This window comes from Muntiacus reevesi, chromosome 13, assembly GCF_963930625.1.
Source record: "Muntiacus reevesi chromosome 13, mMunRee1.1, whole genome shotgun sequence".
Lineage (NCBI taxonomy): Eukaryota > Metazoa > Chordata > Mammalia > Artiodactyla > Cervidae > Muntiacus > Muntiacus reevesi.
In genome coordinates this window covers 30,760,775-30,785,669 of record NC_089261.1, presented here as the reverse complement: position 1 = coordinate 30,785,669, position 24,895 = coordinate 30,760,775, and the positions used below count along the sequence as shown (strand labels likewise).

General features: G+C 39.0%; 1 protein-coding gene across 1 annotated transcript in view; it reads right to left on the bottom strand.

The window, feature by feature from the left end:
* The window catches only part of GLRB (glycine receptor beta), a 90,267-nt gene that overhangs the window by 47,845 nt on the left and 17,527 nt on the right, over positions 1 to 24,895 (bottom strand). The window contains exons 2-3 of the mRNA XM_065904532.1: positions 2,570 to 2,676; positions 822 to 889 (exon numbers count right to left, since the gene is read on the bottom strand). Coding sequence (XP_065760604.1) covers positions 822 to 889; positions 2,570 to 2,676 — 175 coding nt within the window. The remainder of the gene's footprint in view (positions 1 to 821; positions 890 to 2,569; positions 2,677 to 24,895) is intronic.

Below are 24,895 nucleotides of genomic sequence, written 5' to 3'. Positions count from 1 at the left end.
AAAAAGTGATGCCAAAAACAAAACTTTTAAGCCTTCTTCCTCCCACCTGAAGTACCATTTCAGCATGTGGTTTTTCAAAAAGGGTATAATATTAATATTTTAAAACATTAATAAGCAAGTGGATTTTGCTGAATGTCTTTGAGAAGCTGAAGGGTAACTGAACCACACGTCACTCAGGGAATCCACAAACCATCCTTCACAGGCTTATTTGTCCCTAACACCCAACTCATGCGGGTCAGCAGCCCCACCCCAAGCCTCTCTTTTCTGTCCCTTCCTTCTCTTCCTGGGCCTTTCCTTGTTCTTTCTTCATGTAACATAATCTTTTCAGGGAGCTCTGCTGCTCTACTTTAGGAAAATCAAATTTGCTTTTTACAATTCTCTGCTTCACACATCACAAAATTAGTACAAGAGAGAAAACAAAGATTATCCTCAGAAGACTAGAAGGAAAAAAAAAGACTATGAACACAAATATTTTTTAATACTCATACACACAAGTGTATTAGGAAATAATGTTGCATCAGAATATTAATTGCACAAATCCCTTTCCCAGGTGGCACCCAGTTAGTTGTTCAGAGTGAAAATGTTAATTCTCCCAGTTCTGTAAGTTTCAATGCAGTATAAAGACTAAATGTGAGCTGCAAAAATACAAAGGCAGTGAAATCACTAATTGAACAAAACCATGAAATTTGAATATTTACACTAGGAAAGAGCATGCATTTTTTTTCCTGAGAACCACTCCTTATTTTTCAGTTATAATTTCTTCTAATATTTTCCAGTTAAACTATTCGCAACTAAAAATATTAAATGAATTTTAATCTTACCATTGTTGTCTCTTGAATAGATCCAAAGCTGTTGATAAAAATGTTGACTACGACATCAACAGGAATGCCTGTCAATAAAGTTAAGGATATATTTTAGTGGCTGTAAAAACCTTGGTCAGAATCTTCATATTTTTATGGTTTATACTGCTGATTGTTATATTTTTTCCAATCCACCCAGATGTATAAACCTATGGTTTCAAGATTCATGTTCACAATTGCTATTAACTTATTCTTCTAAATAGGGATCAACATACAAACAAAAAATGAGTTATGTTGTTCTTCATAGTGTTATTTATTCAGAAATATTTCTCTCTTAAATTGTAGGGACTCTGGGAAAATACATTTACCTTAAAATTTTTTCAATTGGGCTGATGCATTTACTTTAAGATATTGCAACTTATTTTTTTTAAAACATCATTTAAAAATATGATTTATGTTTTACATTTTATAATCTTTCAAATTTTTACCTAAAATGGCAAGCAGAATACAAAAATAATTACTATATTTTGATTTTTAATCCATGAAAATGCAAACTTAATCAGACATACAACAGAATCATTATAAAGATTTTTGCCTGACCTGTTGGAAAATAATTTTAGAGTTCATAGAGTGAGAACTAAGGTATAATGTTGCCAATTTCTTTCTTGCTTTCTTTTTTTTCACTCATTGTGGGTTGCTGCTTGGGCAAACAAAGGGAAAATGTGAATTTAGCCTTTTGGCCACATAACCTCTGACTGATGAAAAACAGGTGTCGAATCAATACATGGTAGACATGTGACAACCCAGACCATGGTGCTGTTGAAAGTAACAGAGTAGGTTCTGGTAATGAACAAAAAACTCTGTTTTTACAACATCGTTGTATAACTTCAGTTGACTAGAAGCAGCTGCAGGCTTTTCTTTTGTTTTTTTTTCCTTGTAAAGGAAAAAAAAAAATCAAGCCTCCTAATGTTAATGCGATCTACATTAATACCTGGCCTTAGCCAGCAACAAAGATGGCAGTTTTCCAGAGATATGTTCATATAATTTCCTAACTCATCAAGAGGAAGAAAGAAAGAGGGAAAGTAAGAAAGAAAGAAAGGAGGAAAGGGAGAAAGAAAGGCAGGCAAACATATACAATTTTCCTACAACTTTTACTGCAAGTACAGTTTTGGTTTTTAAATGGTGTGATAGGTGGTAATATTTTATTGGAGTAAAAATATAGTCACGTTTATTCACAAAGTTAACATGTTTTTAAAAACCATATGGCTTCTTTTTTTTTTCAGCCAAAGCAGAGAGGGGTTTTTTTCTAAACCAATGTAAAACACTAAGGAAGATTAAAAAAATAATTTAAATGCCTATCAGAGCTTTCTTTATTGCGAAATGAGTATATGGCTGTTCTCCTACAAAGTAGAACTTTGGTGTCTGAATGAGAGCCAGAGCCTAAGTTTAAATTATTAAGGTTATGAATACAAAGTACTTAGAAAACCCGTCACATGGGTTAGCCAATTAATTCACAATAGAAAACCCATCACACGGGTTAGCCTATTAATTCACAATATACCTTTTTCTTCTAAACCCTAGAACCATATAAAACTATTACAAGTAATGTCTTGGTAATCTTTAAACATTTTTTGCATTTAATTGCTCAGACATAAGAACATTACAGAACAGTTATTACTGTTTTGAATATCCAAAATAAATGATTTTACACAGATAAAATTAGGTTTTAAACCACAAAGAGTGGAGATATTGGAGGGGGAGGAGCCAACCTTTGAAATTTGGTCTTATCCTGGGATCATAACTGACCAGCAGCCTGTTCAAGATATTGCTGGTGGAGTTGGCGGGTACTCGGGCTAGGTCCTCTGCTGACTGTTGCCTATGAGAGGAAAAAAAAAAAAAAAACCCTGGTAAGTATTTAGAAACAGTAAGCAACAGGCATGGGTGATTTTCATTAGAGGAAATACTTTGCTTTTTGAGACAAATACATAGCATGTCTTTTCCAAATAGAAGTGAAAAGTAATAGATATTATCAGAAGCCCAAAAGATATGTCATTAAAAAAACAACAGAAAAGTAGTCCAGCACTTAATATTAACAAATGCATAAAACACTGCCCCAAATAATCCATGTTACTTCCTTTTAAATAAAGTTAAGCAGACCTCTTACTTGTCCTGAAGCAATAAGCAATCAAAATCTAGACAAGCACAAAGGAAGGGCAGACAAGGAGTTAAGAGAAAAAAAGAGATATAGTTTTCAAATAATATATAATATTAACCTTCTATCTAAGCAAAAAAGTATGTGAAGACTACAAGATGATATGGCCAAAGAGACAGTCCAAGAATTTATAAAATTTATCAAAGTCATCTGACACTCATAAAATGATACTGTGTAAGAAATACGCAATGAATGCTCTCTGTGGAGTTCATGGGTGTTTAGTTGGTAAGTCGTGTTCGACCCTTTTGTGATCCCATGGACTGCAGCCTGCCAGGCTCCTGTGTCCATGGGATTTTCCAGGCAAGAATCCTGGAGTGGGTTGCCATTTCCTCCTCCAGCTGATCTTTAGGACTCAGCGATCAAACCCTAGTCTCGTGCATTTGCAGGCGGATTCTCTTTTTTTTTTTTTTTTTTTGCAGGCGGATTCTTTAGCACTGGTCATCAGGGAAGCCATTAACTCTGGATTGGTAAAAACAGTTCCTTTACTATCAGACCAATTAAATAAAGGAAAGTATAGAGGCCTGAGATACAGCTGCCTTTTTCTTTTATTCAATATATATATATATGTTTGCTATCAACTATCAAAAAGAGAGAAACTGCCATATTTTTCTATTGTAATTAACTTTGAACAATGAATCTTGACTAAATTGGTAGTTGCTTGGGAGCACTTAAACTCTTCCTTGGAGGTCTATGAAAACTATTCTGTTGTTTATTGTTTGTTTGGGATCTATTAGCACCCATAAAATCTTATCATATAATCATTTCCCAGTCCAAAAATCAGTTCAGTTCAGTTGCTCAGTCGTGTCCGACTCTTTGCGACCACATGGATTGCAGCACGCCAGGCCTCCCTGTCCATCACCAACTCCCATTTACTCAAACTCATGTCTATTGAGTCGGTGATGCCATCCAACCATCTCAGCCGCTGTTCTCCCCTTTTCCTGCCTTCAATCTTTCCCAGCATCAGGGTCTTTTCAAATGAGTCAGTACTTTGCATCAGGTGGCCAAAGGACTGGAGTTTCAACTTCAGCATTAATCCTTCCAATGAATATTCGGGACTGATTTCCTTTAGGATTGACTGGTTGGATCTCCTTGCAGTTCAAGGGACTCTCAAGAGTCTTCTCCAACACCACAGTCTGAAAATAATATCCATGAAAATCACAAGGAAGATTAAAACTACACTTGAGCATCCAGCATCGTCTATTCTGTATCAATATGATGCGCTCCTGTGTTCTCAGTCTCCTCAGTCCTGTCTGGCTATTTTGCAACCCCATGGATTGTAGCCTGCCAGGCTCCTCTGTCCATGGAATTCTCCAAGCGAGAATATTGGCATGGGTTGCCATTCCCTCGGTCAGGGTATTTCCCTGACCCAAGGATTGAACCTATGTCTCTTGTATTGCAGGCAGATTCTTTACCCACTGAGCCACCTGGGAAACCCCATCAAGATGGTAAAAGTATCAATTTCATAAATGACATTAATTTATAAGAAGCAAATAATGTAATGGATTTGCTTTGTTTTGAGATCCCAGCTCTGATGTAGCAGGCAATTTTGTTCTTTGTTAATTATGCAACTATGTGCTGATAATATATAACCGCTATAGGTGAAATATGACAGTAACTAGCATTGCAAAAAAAAAAAAAAGTCTAAAAATACCATGAGTTAATACAGACAAAATTTTCAAGTAGCTATCAGAAAGAATCCAAACCATTGGAGAAATAAAGTTAAAACCAATTAGTCAAATCTCCCCAAAGTACAGGAGATTAAGTAGATTTAAGTTCTATCTCTTGACCTTATTGGCTCTCATATCCTACCTAGTTGCAGGTTTGGGGGACTGGTAATGTGATTTTTCCATTTCATTGCAAGGGAAACTATAACCTTCTTAGAGTCAACTGTCATCCCTAATCAAAAGATAGAAAACTCCAAAGAAAATGAGGTTATTTCAGAAAATTGGATATTAGGATGAAAATTAGTATCCAAACCCATCTACAGGTTTTCTCATTCAAGGAAGGAAGGTAGAATTGATGGACTGCAAACTACACTTGAATAGGATCAAGTAAGAACTGTTATTATTATCTCTCAATGTAAAATCCTTCAAAAGTCCGTTTCTTCTAAGTAATGGAATGAACCAGACATCATAAAGTCAATTAACAATAATTTATCTATTTATTTTTTTGGCCATGCCATGGGGGATTAGTTCCCCAACCAGGGATCAAATCCGTGCCCCCCACATTGAAAGTATGGAGTCCTAAATACCAGCCAAGTCTCACAATAATTTTTGAGGTAGAGAACTTTTCAGCCTGACTTTTTTTTCCCAGCTGTGAAGGGAGGCAGAATATGACAACCCACAATATAGACCTCTTCAGCATTAAAATTATTTTGAACCAAAAGCACTTGAAGAAAAGCAAACATAGGGACAGGATTTCTCTAAATTCTTCTTAACTGCCTACAGGCAGACACACTGCTATATTTAAAATGGATAACCAACAAGAACCTACAGTATAGCACATGGAACTCTTTTTCAATGCTTTGTGGCAGCCTGGACGGGAAGGGAGTTTGGAGAAGAATGGATACATGTAGATGCATGGCTGAGTCCCTTCACTGTTCACCTGAAACTATCCCAACATTGTTAAGCAGCTATACGCCAATACAAAATAAAAAGCTCAAAGAAGTTAAAAACAAAGAAAGAGTTTCTTCAAAAGGAACCCTCTTGCCTTCAATCCCCTCCCCAGAGGCTTCATCAGCTGGGTAAGATGACTCATCACAGGAGAGAACACCAGTTGATGCCACACCCAAGAAAACTGAGTCACAAACATCACACCTCTTTCATCTCTTCTCCAGATCAGTCATCTTTTCTAAAAATCATCCACTCTCCCTGGAGGTCCACCTTCTCCTCCCCTCCCCCTTTCAAGATGGTATATAAGTTCTCAAAACTCAACACTCTCTCCCATATTCAATTTTGCTTTTCTCTGATGCTGGTCCATATGCACAAAACATTAAAAGTTAATGAATGTGCATACCTTTTATCCTGTTAGCATGACTGTTGTCAGACTACTTCACAAACCCAGCTATTGAGGATGGGGTGGGGAAGAAAAAGAACCCTTTTCTCCCTTACAGCTGTAAGTCAATTCACCCAAATTCATCTTCTAGCCCTTCCAACTCACTACCAGATTTTATTTTTCTCCCGATTGTCAGCCCCCCTTAGTGGAATATCATAATTCCTACTCATCGTTGAACTAATCTACACTACTTTTTAATACTGCCCCTCTAAAATGATGCCTCAATTATACTGGTTTACTCTAATAAACTCAAACTGAAAAATATACTGTTGGGCCAACATCCATTGGATCATAGAGAAAGAAACAGAGCTCCAGAAAAACATTTGCTGCTGCTGCTGCTGCTGCTGCTAAATCATTTCAGTCGTGTCCGACTCTGTGCGACCCCATAGATGGCAGCCCACCAGGCTCCGCTGTCCCTGGGATTCTTCAGGCAAGAACGCTGGAATGGGTTGCCATTTCCTTCTCCAGTGCATGCAAGTGAAAAGTGAAAGTGAATTCGCTCAGTCGTGTCTGACTCTTCGCGACCCCATGGACTGCAGCCTACCAGGCTCCTCCGTCCATGGGATTTTCCAGGCAAGAATACTGGAGTGGGATGCCATTGCCTTCTCCAAGAAAATCATCTACTTCTGCTCTATTGACTACACCAAAGCCTTTGACTGTGTGGATCACAACAAACTGTGGAAAATTCTTAAAAAGATAGGAATACCAGACCATCTTACCTGCCTCCTGAGAAATCTGTATGCAGGTCAAGAAGAAACATTTAGAACCGGACACGGAACAACGGACTGGTTCCAAATTGGGAAAGGAGTACGCTGTATATTGTACAGCTTACTTCAAGGCTGTATATTGTCAGCCTGCTTATTTAACTTAAAGGCGGAGTACACCATGCAAAATGCCAGGCTGGATGAAGCACAAGCTGGAATCAAGATTGCCGGAAGAAATATCAATAACCTCAGATATGCAGATGACACCACCCTTATGGCAGAAAGTGAAGAGGAACTTAAGAGCCTCTTGATGAAAGAGGAGAGTGACAACGCTGGCTTAAAATTCAACATTCAAAAAACTAAGCTCATGGCATCTGGTCCCATCACTTCATGGCAAATAATGAGGAAACAATGTAAACAGTGAGAGACTTTATTGTTTTGGCTCCAAAATCACTGCAGATGGTGACTGCATCCATGAAATTAAGACACTTTTTCCTAGGAAGAAAAGCTATGACAAACCTAGACAGCATATTAAAAAGCAGAGACATTACTTTGCCAACAAAGGTCTGTCTAGTCAAAGCTTTGGTTTTTCCAGAGTCATGTATGGATATGAGAGTTGGACCATAAAGAAAGCTGAGCACCAAAGAATTGATGTTTTTGAACTGTGGTGTTGGAAAAGACTCTTGAGCGTCCTTTGGACTGCAAGGAGATCCAACCAGTCCATCCTAAAGGAGATCAGTCCTGAATATTCACTGGAAGGACTGATGCTGAAACTGAAACTCCAATACTTTGACAACCTGATGCAAAGAATTGACTCATTGGATAAGACCCTGATGCTGGGAAAGATTGAAGGCAGGAGGAGAAGGGGACAACAGAGGAGGAGATGGTAGGATGGCATCACCGACTCGATGGACATGAGTTTGAGCAAGCTCTGATTGTTGGCGATGAACAGAGAAGCCTGGCATGCTGCAGTCCATGGGATTCAAAGAGTAGGACAAGACTGAGCAACCGAATTGACTGAATTTTTATAGCTTTTTTCATATTTATGTGTTTATTACTAGTTATACTGAATGTACTGACTGATTCTTGAGGGAAGTATGGCTTCTATGGTTTTATAATTCCCTATACTCATGTGGCAAAAAATACATAATACCCCAGGTACTCTCCACCTGCCAGCTTTTCTAGGTCAGTTTCAGTCTCTGGATGCCCGTGGGTACTATAGTGGTAGCAGCATCTCTCAACATTTCCACACGAAGAACATTTGCTCCTCAGAAATTCTCTTAGGAGAAAGGATTTTTTTTTTTTTTTTCCTCAGAAGCTTCCCAGTATTGGCCACCGCTGAACCAATCACTAGTAAGAAGGAAAAAGCAATCATGATTGGCTCAGATCTACAATCTGGTAAAGAACAGATACTGGAGAACCAACCACCATGTCCATTACACGATTTCACTTGATCATCACAAACACTCACTTGGTTACATAGGAGAGATGTGAACCACACAGAGAATAGATAGTTTTTCAGCAGAGAAAGAGGAAAAACCAGCTAGGTAGAGAATGAGCAACAGATAAGTAAATGGAGCCATAAGGTATGTATATATGGAAACCAGGACACAGCAAGATTCAGAGATTTTCCGCGGTGGGAGAGTCAAGAATGAACCCTGGTAGCCCCCACTAATGGCCATCATATCACAAACCTGCCATTGTATAAGTGGAATATTATCTATTTTTATTACTGTCCATCCAGTTTTAAAATCATTCATCCTGACAGTCTGAAATTACCCGCTTTCTACAACTTGCCAGGGTCCCTCTTTCCTCTAGTCATCTTTAGATGCTGGGACTTCTCTGCACAGTCAAACTTTAAAATATCTTACTTGCTAGTAAGCACAAAAGCAGTTTTGGTTGACAAAAAAAAAATCTCTTGAAATTAAAACAAGAGTATATCAAATATGTTATAGACCTTTTTTGCTATTCTTATTTGTATCAGTACATATTTTCACGTCATTGCTGCAAGCAACCAGATACGAATCCTTAATTAACACTTCACCCTTCTTTACGTTAGAAATTCAAAGATATTTTAAAATTTAAGTGAAATCTCATGTACCTTATTTTCACATGCATGAATCCAGGGCTTTTTTCCTTACCTAAAAAAGGGAAATCTTTTTTTTCAGCTTCATCAATCCTAAAACAACATTAAGGTCATCTTTACCCATTAAGTATATATATATAAGCCACTTTATTTACTTTCAACCAATATCTGTCAACAGTTCTGATATTATTACACAACAAGATTGATTTCATGGAAATATGATATTAATTTAAGACAATAATTGAGTCTACTCAGGCAAAGTGATCAGATGACTAGAGAAAATAATGTCTTGGACCAAAAGCCTTTTTACAGTCGGTCCTCTTTTGTTCACTTGCCTAAACTTGAACTGATGTCATGACTAATATGTAAAGACATGCATGGAATGGACCAGGCTGTATAGCTGGATGATGTAATGTTTTCCAGAACTAAAGGAAAAATCCAGAAATGTCTTTCCAAAGGGAGAAGCTCAGTTTTCCATTAACTGCAGAATGTTCTTATTTTCCGTGACCCTTTAGTGGCCACACTGCACAGAAGCATTTCAAAACTGGGGTGCACAGGCATATTGCCTGCATGTCCTCCCTTAAACCAGGAACCTGAGACAAAGGATCATTTTGCTTTTCCAGTGAGTTACAATGCAGCCACAGTATCACAGGTCTTCTCAGACCTGGGAGTGGCATGGAACTGTCCAGCTTGGGGCATCTCAAGACGGGAGCTGCAGAGTTTTCTACAAGCACAGGACAGCAAGGAAAGAGTGAAGTTTGCACAATGTGCAGGTTTTATTATTTTTCCTCTTTACTCTAGGGCAGTGGTTGTTTTATTCTTTTTTTTTTTTTTTTTTTTAGCACCACAGACATGCTGAGAATCTGATAAAAGTTATGTTCTTCCCTTAAAAATTGCCCACAAAGTTTGCAGTTCTGAGGTTTCCCCAGACTGTTCAGGACTTCCCTGGCAATCCAGTGATTAAAGACTCTGAGCTTCCCCTGCAGGGTGCACAAGTTTGATCCCTGGTCGAGGAACTAAGATCTGGGATGCCATAGAGCATGGCTAAAAAAAAAAAAAGAGAGAGAGAGAGAGATAAAGTAAAGAAAACTGTCTTTTTGGAAACTAGTGCTGTTGTCCTCACCTAAAGTGAGATAAAGGAAGATTTTTTTTTTTAATGAGACTCTGAAGGGACTTTGCCAAAAAGACACAGGAGCAAACTGAAAGAGATTCCTATGGCCAAATCTAGGATGATTTCAGCACTAAAATAAAATCAAATTGGGTACAAAAAAAAATCCATAAGTCCATAAAGATGTCAATAAAATGACTGATTGAATAAATAAATAAGTGGTAGAGAAAAGACAAATCTCCCATGCAAAATTCCAAGTAACTGGCATAGAGCTCTGTGCTCAAACTGGTGCAAAATCACATCCCTCCTTGGTGTGAGCTGTGCAGAGAGACATCCTTCCAAAGACCACAGGATGGAACAGGAGAAAAACAGCAACTTCTACACTGGTTAAGCCGAACAAATACAACCTTACCCAGGTGACTAAACTTAGCCGGCTAACCCCATGATATATCATGTTGATTCTCTGTACCTTCAATACAGTATGATGAGAATGTTATTTCTAATCATGTGTTCTTCCTCCACAGAACACATAACCTCAATATAACCATGACAAAAACACTGGACAAGTCCCCACGGAGGGATGTTCTGCAACTACCTGACCACTATTCCTCAAAACTTCCATGGTCATGAAAAACAAAGTCTGAGAAACTGTCACAGCTAAAATGAGCCTAAGAGACATGAGGACTAGATGCAATTTATAATCTGAATGAGATCCTGGAACAGAGAAAACACATTAAATAAACACTAAGAAATATGAATAAAACATAAATTTTAGTTAATGACAATATACCAATATTCATTCTCGAATTGTAAAAAAATGTACTAAACTAATATAACATGTTAATAATAGAGAAAACTAGGCATAGGGTATTGGGAACTCTATATCATTTTGACAATTTTTCTATAAATTATCGATTCTAGAACTGACATTTTAAAATGTCGATTCTAAAGCTGTTCTAACTTTTTCAAAGTGTATTTTAGAAAAAAAGAAGGAGTAAATAATAATAATAAACACCTCTGCAAAGGTGAGCAAGATGACAAACAGCATGCGAAAAGATGCCCCACATCCTGTATCACCAAGTAAATGCAAATTAAAACAATAATGAGGTACCATGGCACACCTATTCAAATGGCCAAAATCCAGAGCCCTGACAATACCAAATGCTGGCAAGGATATGGAGCAACAGGAACATATATTCATCGCTGGTGAGAAAGCAAACTGGTGCAGTCACTTTGCAAGCAGTTTGGTGAATTTTTACAAAAGGAAACCTACTCATATAATATGATCCAGTAATAGTACTCCTTGATGTATACCCAAAGGTGATAAAAACATGTTTACACAAAAACCTGCACACAAGGTTTACAGCAGAAGCTTTATTCATCACTGCGAAAACTGGAAGCCACCAAGGTGTCCTTCAGTAGGTGAATGGATAAACAAACTGGTAAACGTCCAGACAGTGGAACAGCACTAAAACAAAATAAACTGTCAAGCCATGAAAGTACAAGAAGCAACTGAAATGCATATTTCCAAGAAGCCAATCTGAAAAGGCTGTACATTTGCAACTATATAACATTCTGGAAAAGGCAAAACTATAGTGAGAGACAGCAGAAAGACAGTGATTGCCTAGAGGTTGGAAGTCTGGAAGAAGGAAGACCAGGTGATGCACAGAGGATTTTTAGGGCAGTGAAAACACTCCATATGACATCATGATGACGGATATTGTAATGGATGGATAACATCATTATACATTTGTCAAAATCCACAGAATTTGGACAACACCAGAGTGACTTCTCATGTAAACCATGAACTTTGAGTGATTATGATGTGGGGTCATCGACTGTAACAAAGGTACCATCTGATGGAGGATGTTGATGATGTGGGAGGCTGAGCAGAGTACAGGGGAAATCTCGCCCCATCCTTCAATTTTGCTGTGAACCTAAAGAAGCTCCAGAAAAGCGAAGTTAAAAAAAAGAACAGGAAAGAAGCTAAAAGATTCCAGAAAGGCAATTACACTTTCTTATTCCAAAATCTTTCTTACTTCACAACTCTGTAAACTGTATAACTGTAAAACTGACACTTTGATCATATCTGAAGGCTGGGGCTTATGATAAACCACTGCTACAAGCCCGTACACATCACCTCACTAGAAGGTTCCACTTTCATCCACATGGAAGAATTTCCAGTTGGATAATTGGATAGACATACAGAGATAGATAAACACTTTCTATATCCAGGTAACAAATTTGGTCAGTAGTTATTTAAGAATCTTAAGAATCTAGATAATCTTGGGGTTGTTATAGAGTATTTTAATTTGCTTATTGTTTGCCTAACTATAGCGTAATTTATTATCATTTCTCTTGAAATCTTTTGTATTTATTTTCCATTTGGTTTTCCCAAATTAAATTATGAATTAAAGGTTTCTGCATACAGGGAGTGATACCCTTTACCATCATTAGGTCAGTTTAATTAGCTTATATTATTTGAAAAGAATGTGTTTACGGGTATATGTATATGTGAGTGGTAAAGTGTGTTGTGTTATAATTGGCTAAGAATTGTAATTTCCAACAGTGTTCCTCAACAATTATTTTATTTATCACCCCGGATGGGCTTAAGGAACTGATGAATTCCATGGAAACATTTTAAAATCTTTCATATCTTAAATTATGCAATTAGTTATCCATGGCTCTTTGAAAAGTATTTTTCACAAAGTAGAAACACCTCTTTGAGAGGTGCTGTATGACTGGTGATAGAAGCAAGGTCCAATGCTGTAAAGAGCAATATTGCATAGGAAACAGGAATGTTAGGTCCATGAATCAAGGCAAATTGGAAGTGGTCAAACAGGAGACGGCAAGAGTGCATGTCGACATTCTAGGAATCAGTGAACTAAAATGGACTGGAAAGGGTGAATTTAACTCAAATGATCATTATATCTACTACCGTGGGCAAGAATCCCTTTGAAGAAATGGAGTAGCCATCATGGTCAACAAAAGAGTCCAAAATGCAGTACTTGGATGCAATCTCAAAAACGACAGAATGATCTCTGTTTGTTTCCAAGGCAAACCATTCAATATCACGGTAATACAAGCCTATGCCCCAACCAGTAATGCTGAAGAAGCTGAAGTTGAACGGTTCTATGAAGACATACAAGACCTTTCAGAACTAACACCCAAAAAAGATGTCCTTTTCATTATAGGGGACTGGAATGCAAAAGTAGGAAGTCAAGAAAACACCTGGAGTAACAGGCAAATTTGGCCTTGGAGTACAGAATGAAGCAGGGTAAAGGCTAATAGAGTTTTGCCAAGAGAATGCACTGGTCATAGCAAACACTCTCTTCCAACAACACAAGAGAAGACTCTACACATGGACATCACCAGATGGTCAACACTGAAATCAGATTGATTAAATTCTTTGCAGCCAAAGATGGAGAAGCTCTATAGTCAGCAAAAACAAGACCAGGAGCTAACTGTGGCTGAGATCATGAACTCTTTATTGCTAAATTGAGATTTAAATTGAAGAAAGCAGGGAAAACCATTAGACCATTCAGGTATGACCTAAATCAAATCCCTTATGATTATACAGTGGAAGTGAGAAATAGATTTAAGGGACTAGATCTGATAGACAGAGTGCCTGATGAACTATGGGTGGAGTTTCGTGACATTGTACAGGAGACAGAGATCAAGACTATACCCATGGAAAAGAAATGCAAAAAGGCAAAACGGCTGTCTGGGGAGGACTTACAAATAGCTGTGAAAAGAAGAGAAACAAAAAGCAAAGGAGAAAATGAAAGATATTCCCATTTGAATGCAAAGTTCCAAAGAATAGCCAGGAGAGATGAGAAAGCCTTCCTCAGTGATCAGTGCAAAGAAATGGAGGAAAACAATAGAATGGGAAAGACTAGAGATCTCTTCAAGAAAATTAGAGATACCAAGGGAACATTTCATGCAAAGATGGGTTCGATAAAGGACAGAAATGGTATGGACCTAACAGAAGCAGAAGATATTAAGAAGAGGTGGCAAGAACACACAGAAGAACTATACAAAAAAGACCTTCACAACCCAGATAATCATGATGGTGTGATCACTCACCTAGAGCCAAACATCCTGGAATGTGAAGTCAAATGGGCCTTAGGAAGCATCACTATGAACAAAGCTAGTGGAGGTGATGGAATTCCAGTTGAGCTATTTCAAATCCTGAAAGATGACATTGTGAAAGTGCTGCACTCAATATGACAGCAAATTTGGAAAACTCAGTAGTGGCCACAGGACTGAAAAAGGCCAATTTTCATGCTAATCCCAACAAAAGGCAATGCCAAAGCATGCTTGAAGTACCACACAATTGCACTCATCTCACACTCTAGTAGAGCAATGCTCAAAATTCTCCAAGCCAGGCTTCAGCAATATGTGAACCGTGAACTTCCAGATGTTCAAGCTGATTTTAGAAAAGGCAGAGGAACCAGAGATCAAATTGCCAACATCTGATGGATCATTGAAAAAGCAAGATAGTTCCACAAAAACATGTATTTCTGCTTTATTGACTATGCCAAAGCCTTTGACTGTGTGGGTCACAATAAACTGTGGAAAATTCTGAAAGAGATGGGCATAGCAGACCACCTGACCTGTCTCTTGAGAAACCTGTATGCAGGTCAGGAAGCAACAGTTAGAACTGGACATGGAATGACAGTCTGGTTCCAAATAGGAAAAGGAGTACGTCAAGGCTGTATATTGTCACCCTGCTTATTTAACTTCTATGCAGAGTACATCATGAGAAATGCTGGGCTGGATGAAGCACAAGCTGGAATCAAGATTGCTGGGAGAAATAGCAATAGCCTCAGATATGCAGATGACACCACCCTTATGGCAGAAAGTGAAGATGAACTAAAAAGCCTCTTGATGAAAGTGAAAGAGGAGAGTAAAAAAGTTGGCTTAAAGCTCAACATTCAGAAAACTAAGATCATGGCATCTGATCCCATCACTTCATGGCAAATAGATGGGGAAACAGTGGAAAGAGTGTCAGACTACTTTTTGGGGCTCCAAAATCACTGCGGATGGTGATTATAGCCACGAAATTAAAAGACGCTTACTCCTTGGAAGGAAAGTTATGACCAACCTAGACAGCATATTAAAAAGCAGAGATATTACTCTGCCAACAAAGGTCTGTCTAGTTAAGGCTATGGTTTTTCCAGTGGTCATGTATGGATGTGAGAGTTGGACTGTGAAGAAAGCTGAGTGCCGAAAAATTGATGCTTTTGAACTGTGGTGTTAGAGAAGACTCTTGAGAGTCTCTTGGACTGTAAGGAGATCCAACCAGTCCATCCTGGGGGAGATTAGTCCTGGGTGTTCATTGGAAGGACTAATGCTAAAGCTGAAACTCCAATACTTTGGCCACCTCATGCGAAGAGTTGATTCATTGGCAAAGACCCCGATGCTGGGAGGGATTGGGGGCAGGAGGAGAAGGGGATGACAGAGGATGAGGTGGCTGGATGGCATCACCGACTTGATGGACATGAATTTGGGTGGAGTCCAGGAGCTTGTGATGATCAGGGAGACGTGGCGTACTCCGATTCATGGGGTCTCAAAAAGTCGGACACGACTGAGCGACTGAAGTGAACTGAACTGAACCGTATACTGGATAATGACAATTTCCAACATTCATCAAAGACTATGGTCCTTTGGATAGAAGCCTCATGACACAATGAATTAAACTTCAATCCATAGAAAATGTTTCCTGTGGAATTATTTTCCATACTATGCAGAAATCGTATTCCACCTAGCCCAGCAAATCGGTATCCACAGAAATACCTCTGACTCTGAGACTAATTACAACTGGAACAGGACTTATCTTCACTCAGTTTTTCCTACACACAGCATTTACATAAAATATTTCCTGTCTGGCTTAATGTAAGTGGTAATAAGAGAAGCTCCACAGTCACATAATAAAGTTAAGTGCGAGTATCACTGAAGAAACCTTAAGGGTGGACACATGTTCTAGAGTCAGACAGGCTGTGAGAATCCAGTGTGACAGAGGTGAATCACTTATGCTCTCTGGGCCTTCGTGTACTCCATGTACTTTAAATGAAGGTTTAAATGAGGTGACTGATAGGATCCTTCAGGTGACAATCCAAATCGCCCTGTGATGAAGGCTGTGACCTCGCGCCCCTCAGATCACCCAGCAGAACTGAGGCTGCCAAGAGCTCAGAGCTCTGAGCTGCAAAACTCCGGGAACAGCCTTCAGCTGACAGGACGTGTCTTGCCCAGAGGCAACCTGACTCTGAAGACTCTGACGTGGGGACCCCAAGGCATCAAGTCCCTTTCTACTCACTTTAGCGGCCATCCTGAAAGTCCATCCCAGTCTCAGAGCTCCCGGGGCGCCAACTAAAGCCTCAGTTTCATCTGCGGTGTTCCTGTGTTTGAATCCACATCTCTCAGATCCAAGAGGTCTTTTTCTAGAAACAATCTCTTTCTACAGGGAAATCTCTTTCATCTCAGAGGCTGTTTCTGAGAAAACTCAACTGATGATACAAACGAAATAAGATTCCTTAAAGAACCACCAAAGCTTCACCAGTAATGCAACTACCAGTATGCTACATGTCTCTTCTACTTTGGTCATTTAAAAAGGTTTCATTTAAGAAAGCTTTTGGCACTCACAACACGCCATGTGCCAGTTATGCATATAAGAGTCAAACACACATGTGGATGATTCTGATATAAAGTGAACTTGTCCAGTGATCCTAAGCTTGGTTGCACTGAACTTACCTGGGGAGCTCAGCAAACTGCAGGTGCTCAGCCCCATACCCCACCTTCGGGTTGAGTCAACGTGGGATCAGGATTTTAAAGGCTTCTCAGATGATCTGAATGGTTAGACAAATCACTTGTTAGGAAACAAAGCTCCATGACAGGCAGACATGGATTGTAATATGAGGAACCCCAACATTTAAGGAGCAGATGGAGGAACACAAGCCAACAATTAAAACAAAGAATGAGCTGCCCAAGAAGGAGGTGTGGTCTATGAATGTCACCTGCCCCATTAGTAAGCAAAGGATGCTGCAACCATCAAGCCATCAGCTGCTGCAACTGCCCCAACTATGTACCCCTAGGTATGTACCCCTAGATTCTCGTCTCAGGACAAGAATCACAAGATGCTGGCCCCAGAGAGCTGAGATGCACATCAAAGAAATGACTTCAGTGAGCCCAGACTCTTATATCCTCCCACACATAGAAAGCACCAAATTCCTTAACTTGAGATATCTGGTTTTCCTTAATCAATAGTAATTTTTCAAGTTCTGACTTGCCTGATCTTTGTTGAAGAAATTCTTATATAGCCTGGTTCCCTTCCCCTTTGCCTCTTTGGAGCCATCCCTCAGAGCTATGTGAGATGCTGCATCCCAGGTTTACATCCTCAGTTTTGTCCACCAAATAAAACATAATCCTCAGCATTAAGACTGTGAATTTTTAAGTCAACAGAGGAAACCCATAGGTGTGGTATCAACAGAAATCCAAGGAAAAAAATATTTGATGGAGGGGTTGGTTCACAGGACCAAGGTTGCTGAGAGGTCAGTAGGATGAGAACTAAAGACCTTTCCAAGAATTCAGCAAAAGGGAGAGGTGTTTCCAGATGAGGGAGAAATAGAAGCCACACTGGAGTGGGCAGATTGGTCAGATGCAGGGAGGGATAAGGACTGAAGAGCTTGACGGGAGAGACTTCAGGAAATAGAACAAGAACTTCTGTACTCTCCTTCTCCTGTGGACACACTGACTCAAGAGCATCTCAGAGATCCATTCCCTTTGTGAGAAATCCAGAAATTAGCTGAGGGGCTTCTCCACCTAACCAGCCCCAACGGCCCCAGTAGGAACAGGGGAAATACCATCTCCCCAAGAGCGCCCACTCCCAGACACAGACCAGTGAGAACAGGGAAAGAGTGGGACCAGCACCCCAGCTCACCCAGGTACCACCCCCGGGACAGGCTTCCAGCTCTCCAGTCTCAGGACCAGGAAGGGGCTGGCAGACCCCATTCCCTGCAGACCAGAGAGAACCAAGCTGGGCCTGGGACTAAGGGAACTGGTGATACCCTTCCTGCCCCACTAATGCACAGTGTTGGGCTCTAAAAGCCCAGCTCCTCCCCATATCTGCACCCCCTGGAGTCCTGCTGCACACTGCACCGTGGACAGCACGTGGAGATAACCCAAAGTCTATTGACAGATGAATGCATTTTTTAAGAAGCCAGTTTATGCATACAATGGAATATTGCTCAACCCTGCAAAGGAAACCTTGCCGTATGCAACAACACAGATGGACTTGGAGGACGTGATGCTAAGTGAGATAAGCCAAGGAAAGAAAAACAAAAACTGCAGGATTCCACTTGTATGAAAAACTTTAAAAAGACACTCATGTAAACAAAGGAAAAGATGGGGGTTGGCTGGAGTGGGGTGGGAAACTGGAGTCACTCATCAACAAGTTTAAAATTTCAGTTAAGCAAGATGAATAAGTTCTAGAAATCCCCTGTACAGCCACTGATAGCCAACCATGCTGTACTGGACACAAGAATTGGTGAAAAAGGGTAGATCTCATGTTAAGTGTCCTGGCCGCAATGAATTTTTTTAATTAAAAAAAAATTTCCAGTAACAACTTCCCCCAGAAGAAAATCCACACTTCATGTATACAAATATTTTAACTGAGTTACTGTTCAATTTAATAGAGAAAAAAGTCAGTCAAATTATCAGTTTGCTTTTTTTTTAAATCAAGTGGCTGATTATCAAAACTATTCCCATAGCTAATATTTGAAAACCAAATTTAAAGCCCTAGCTTCCTTCTAAGGAAAATCTGGACCATGAAGAGATAAAAACTGAACATTCACAGGGCAAAACATCATTGAATATATTTCCTGAATACTTCAACTTCAAAAATTAATAAAATAAATCTACCTTTTTTAACTATCCCCCAAAGAAGACTGACTACACTGATTCCAGAAAAGGAGAACAGGTGACTAGAAACAGGCATGGGTTTCAGAGACACATGGACATTTTTGTTCACTTTAGTCTGTGATATAAAAGCCAAGTATGTGATGAAAGATGTAGTTGAGCTGATAAACTTGAACAAACTAATTTCAATTTCAGATTCCCCCCAAAAAACAGGAGTCAATGAAATCTACATCATGGTTTAGAGAATTAGCCTTGGCTGGACGAAGGGGAGCCCCCTTCTCTGAAAGAGATGAATGGAGAAGAGGATACAGGCAGGATCACATGCCTAGGGGAAGCTGAGTCAGACAGACATCCTGTCCTCAAAAACTTCACAATAGCAATCCAGAACAATTTTCTTGTTTACCTGCCAAGAATTAAGTTATCACACAAACACCTAGAAGATAAATGAAATACACTGAATTGTATTTTAAAACAATTTTGAACGTTAAAGGTAAACAAAACATCAGTGTAACTGATTTTGAAATTAACTCTTTAGGACTGTTGCCAAATGATTCACTAAGCATGGTTATTATCAATTGGTCTATGATTGTCTATATTTGTTAACACATTTTGGGGATGGGGGATGTTCCCTGAAAGTAAATTTTCAAAGAGTTGAGACTATTTCTCCCTCACAGAACTCAAACTTAAATAAAACTGATTCTGCATACACAGCATGGGTAGCATTCAATACATAATGAGCCAGCTGCAGCTAGGTATTTTCCTAAACCTTGGAAATGCACAAGCAAAACAACATACAAATACACTGCCCTCACAGAGCTCAACCCCTGACTCATGGAGTAACTGTCACTGGATAGGAATCCCCAAATCTCCAGTTCTCAGTCCTAAAAGAATATCGTTCAGTGCTAAGGTTTGCATTTAATATGGTTTCAAATACCCACTATCCAGCCACAGTTATGAAAAGGTAGTTATTGAAATGTTATGAAAAATATCCTCATTCCCAACTAATTTGCCTTGCCTATTTTCCCCGTGTATGACGACTGTGGGCTTTGCTCCAGCCTCCAGCTGGCAACTCAGATTCCAGCCCTGAGCCCAAGCATCCTACAGTCCTCACCTGGGTTTCAGAACCCTCCTGGGCTCCAGACACAGCTCCTCTACCGCTCATTTCACGCTGCACTTTCTTCCTCCCTCTCCTGGGACCACATCTGAGCTGCAGGAAGGACTCAAACTTTCTTTCTCCTGACAAGTAGTAAACATAGTTCCACTCACAGCAGCCTCTTCTGTCTGTTCCTCTGCCTGCCACCCACAGTCACAGCCATGCCTTCACTCCCATGGGGTCCAGGGACCAGGTCATCATGAGCCCCCCACTCGGGGGACACAGGTGACTCTGCCTCTGGAGTCACCCAGAGAAGGAAAAGCATCCTCTGCATCTGCTGGGGACCATGAGAACTGCCACAACACCTCCACAATCTCCTCCAAAGAGGCTCTCCCACTGGTCTTCTCCATTCTAACTCTGCTGGGCCATGGATGCAGATGGCGGGCTGGAGGCCCCATGACCATGACTGCATCAGAGGTCTGTTTCCCAACCCTAGGATGCAGGCATGTTTGTTCTTGGCCTTTGGAACCACACTAAAACTGACACAGAAAAAAAATCCTGCTTCAAATTCCTGACATACTGAGCTATTTTTTAACTCCCCTCCTCCGGTTATTGCTAAAAGAAAATACAATTACAGATTACTTATATAAGTTACATAAGTAAATGTACTATTTACTTAATAATTAAATATAATTAATTAAAAAGGTCCTTAATATCAAACAATCAATTATCACATATATTTTGGAGTCTGGCAAGACACAATCTAAGGACAAAAGACTTTCAAATGTGACAGGTGACTATGAATTAATATAGGCAGAAACTATTAATATATGAAATAAGCTATGCAGGCTCTTTAAAGTAGAAATTTAAGAATTTTCACATGAGGTAGGATTTCAGAATTATGAACATTATCAATTAGAATTTTAATAACTTGGCTTTTTAATACAAATTCTCTATTATACTTAATAATTGAACGAGTCATTGATCATTTTGACATAAAGAGCTAATAGAAACTATTTCAAAAAACTTTTAATTTCTGATATGAAGTGCTTAGAATAGCAAGTAAAAGAGAGTAGAGAATTATGTCTTAATCAATGCTATTCCTCCCCCTGGTCACTGTAAACATTTTTCTGCTATCCACAAGGAAGTCTTATTTTAATATTTCCATTCAAGTAGGTTTTCCTGTAAATGTTACACACTTTTGAAAGGTTATTTGTGCAATATTGCTGAGAAATAGGCCTCCAAAGACAGACAGACAAATATGTACAGAGAAAACAATCTGAAGTTTTGTAAACGAATCTTCTGGAACCCAGGGAAACGGAACGATGAACCACATCCATAATCCACTGCGTGGCACAGTCACCTAAAGCCTACACAGGTTCTGTAGATCCTGTGTGCTTCTGTAACAGAGGCTTAGAAGTACAGCTATGTTCTGTCATCAGAAGATATTGACTCTTACAGCTATGTATGGTATGTATATGTATGTAAAGTATTTTGCCTTGAATTTGTGTCTTAGTACAGAATAAATAGTAAGGTTAATAGGTGCACAGTGAAGATGTTCAATATGTAGAACATAGGAAAAACAGTACTGATGAGCTTATGTCCAAAGCAAAAACAGAGACATAGACATAGAGGACAAACCTATGGATACCAAGGGTGAGGGGAAAAGAGTGGAATGAATTGGGAGTCTGTGATTGACATATATACACTACTATGTATAAAACAGATTATGAATGAAAACATACTGTATAGCACAGGGAACTCTACTTGGTATTCTGTGGTGACCTAAATGGGAAGGAAATCCAAAAAAAGAGAGGATACAGGCATCCATATGTATGGGATCGCTGGGCTTCCCAAGTGGCTCAGTGGTAAGGAATCCACCTGCCAAGCAGGAGATGTGGGTTTGATCCCTGGGTTGGAAGAATCCTTGGAGAAGGAAATGGCAACACACTCCAGTATTCTTGCCTATGAAATCTCATGGGCAGAGGAGTCTGGCCAGCTACAGTCCATGAAGTTGCAAAAGAATCAGATACAACTTAGCGACTAAACAACAACATAGGTATCCATATAGTTGATCCACTTTTCTGTACAGTTGAAACTGACACAGCAGTGTAAAGCAACTAAACTCCTACTTAAAAAAAAGAAAGAAAGAAAGAAAGAAACTCCTATTTAAAATAAGAGAAAAAAGAGCAATTGAGTTAAATGATTCACTTTTTAAAAAATAAAATTAGAAACAGCAAGCCAGTTAAGAGTCATACAGAAATCACTCTATTTACTCTAAGTTGGAAGTTTGCTTAAGGTTTGTGAAATCCCAGAATAGAATATTATAAATGCACTCAAAGTACTAATGATTGTACCTTTTATCTAGAGTTAACTATAGGGCTACTCCCATTCCACTGATAATTCAGAACTGTCTAGACACACCTAATTTTGCTAAGCAAAAAGATGCATGATAATTCTAGGAATAACTTAAAGGGGTTTGTCTTTATCTTGGATATTTTAATTACAGCTTCAAAGGTTAATTTTGCCTTTTTCATACAATGCTTATTTTTAACCAACTCAATCTATTTCAGTACTACTAAATTTCTGGTCAACCAGTCTGAGTGATGCTAAATATTATTTTAGTCTGAAAAGCTTTGAATCCTCTGGAATCAAAAAAGCATAGACAAAGCTAACAAAGATGAATTATATTTCTGGCAATTACAAACAGTGTGTGAATATTTTGTTCTGTATTTTGGTAAACATGTCTACATGTTTCTGCTGAGTAAAAATATATATATATATATATAGGAATAGAATGCCTGAGTCACAGGGTGTACGGATTTTCAGTTTCAGGAGACACTGCCAAATGTCTTATCAAATGGTGCTGCCTATGTGGACTTTCACCAACAAAAAATGAAATTGTACCTGTTCACATTTTCATGCATACCTCGTATTCCCCTTTCACTTCCACTTTAGCCACTCTGTTGAGTATATAATAGTGTCCCACTGTCATTTTAATCTGTATTTCCTTGACAAGTAATGAAGTTGATCATCCTTAAATATGCCTCTGGCCTTTTGGTTGCCATCATTTGGGCATATTCAATTATGCTGTCTGCCTTTTTCCTAATAATTTCTAAACATTTCTTATATATTCTCCATAAAAGTCTTTATTAGAGTGTGTGTGTGTGTGTGTGCATGCGCGTGCACGCATGTCTATTTGGAAACAACACAAATGTCTACAAAGAGTAAAGAAAAATAAAGGCCAGTGATTTCTATCATTAAATATTATGCAACAATGAAAAATGGTCGAACCCTTGCTACATTTAACATTGTAGGTCAATCTTACATATATTTATAGGATTATTTGATTTATCATATTTCAAAAATGGGCAGACAATAAGCGGCTTCTAACTTGGCAATATTCTATTTCTAAATCCAGGTGCTGGTTACACGGTTACATGTGAAAAGATAAATGCACTTTTCTATATGCAAATTACACTTCAAAAATGTTTAAAAACAATAACACACAATTTTGTGCTTAATTATGTGTGCATACACTCATGTAAACTGACACAAATACTTGCACACATACATATATGAAGAGAGAGTGTGCCGAGCAACTAAAAGACAATACCAGAATTAATGATTAGTTAAGTCTCTATTTTGTATTCTATAAGAGGGAATAAAGGCATGTGCTATTGTTATTAAGAGATAAATTCTACTTTTCTGTCTCTGAAGAATTAGTCAATTCCTTGCAAGTAGAGCCAGAGAACATGTGTTTTTACCCCATATCCTTTGTAGATCTGCTTTGTGAATCATATAAGTACATTCAGCAGAAAGAGGTCATTAATCACATGCCATTTTCTGACAACAGCAATTCAGAATGCATTCTTATTTACAAAACACCACTGGTAACTGTACTTCAAACATTAAAGAATCTCACTGTGATGCAGGAGACCTGAGTTTAATCCCTAGGTCAAGAAGATTCCCTGAAAAAGGGAACAGCTACCCACTCCAGTATTCTTGCCTGGAGAATTCCATGGGCAGAGGAGCCTGGTGGGTTAGCATCCATGGGGGTCACAAACAGTCAGGCAAGACTGAGTGTCTCACACATTGGTAACTGACATCCAGACTGAATACCACTCATCAACAGCTAAAAGAATTAACAGTTTTCATGTGATGGAATGCACATCGATGAACAGGAAGATTCTGAGACTGTGGGCTCAAAGTCACATTCTCTTACTTACAAAGAAAGCATTCCTTGTTATTTACAAAGAACCTCAATGAGTTTTAAGCCTTAGGAAAAGCCTACAATAAACCTAATATATGTTTCTTAAAAATATACAAGATAAAGTGTTCTTACTGGTGAGGGCAACAACTAAAAATAAAAATACACAAACATGGTGGTAAGGAAGCTCGTGAAAAGACTTGGATTGGAAATCAGAAGTCTATGTTCCCCTCTGGCTCCTGGCCAGGGCTATGCCCTTGGCAAAAACATCTTACCTCCTGGGACCCCAGCATTCTTATCTCCTAGATAAACAGGATAAACTATGACATGTACCCAATGACCAAAAACTGAGCCACAATACCCACCAGAGAGTATTACCGGAATATCACTGACTAATCTTATGACCTTAAGAAACACATGCCACAAGTTGCTCATGTGTCTAAGGGAGGGTGCCACGGCCTGTTGCATAAACTCAGCTGAGAATGTGCCCAGCTCTGAGTCTCACTCATAGCTCACAGCGCTGGCCTGGAACAGAAAGGTGGGACACATGGTGTATTCACTCCAGTCTTAAAATCCTGAATCTTAGGAGAATATGTGCAATAAGGTGACACAGGTATTGTTTAGCTGTAAAATTAGGTTTTCTGTCTGTAAAAATTAGCTTAAGTCACAATAGAAGAATAAGAGGTAGAATCATATAAAATATGCAAAACCC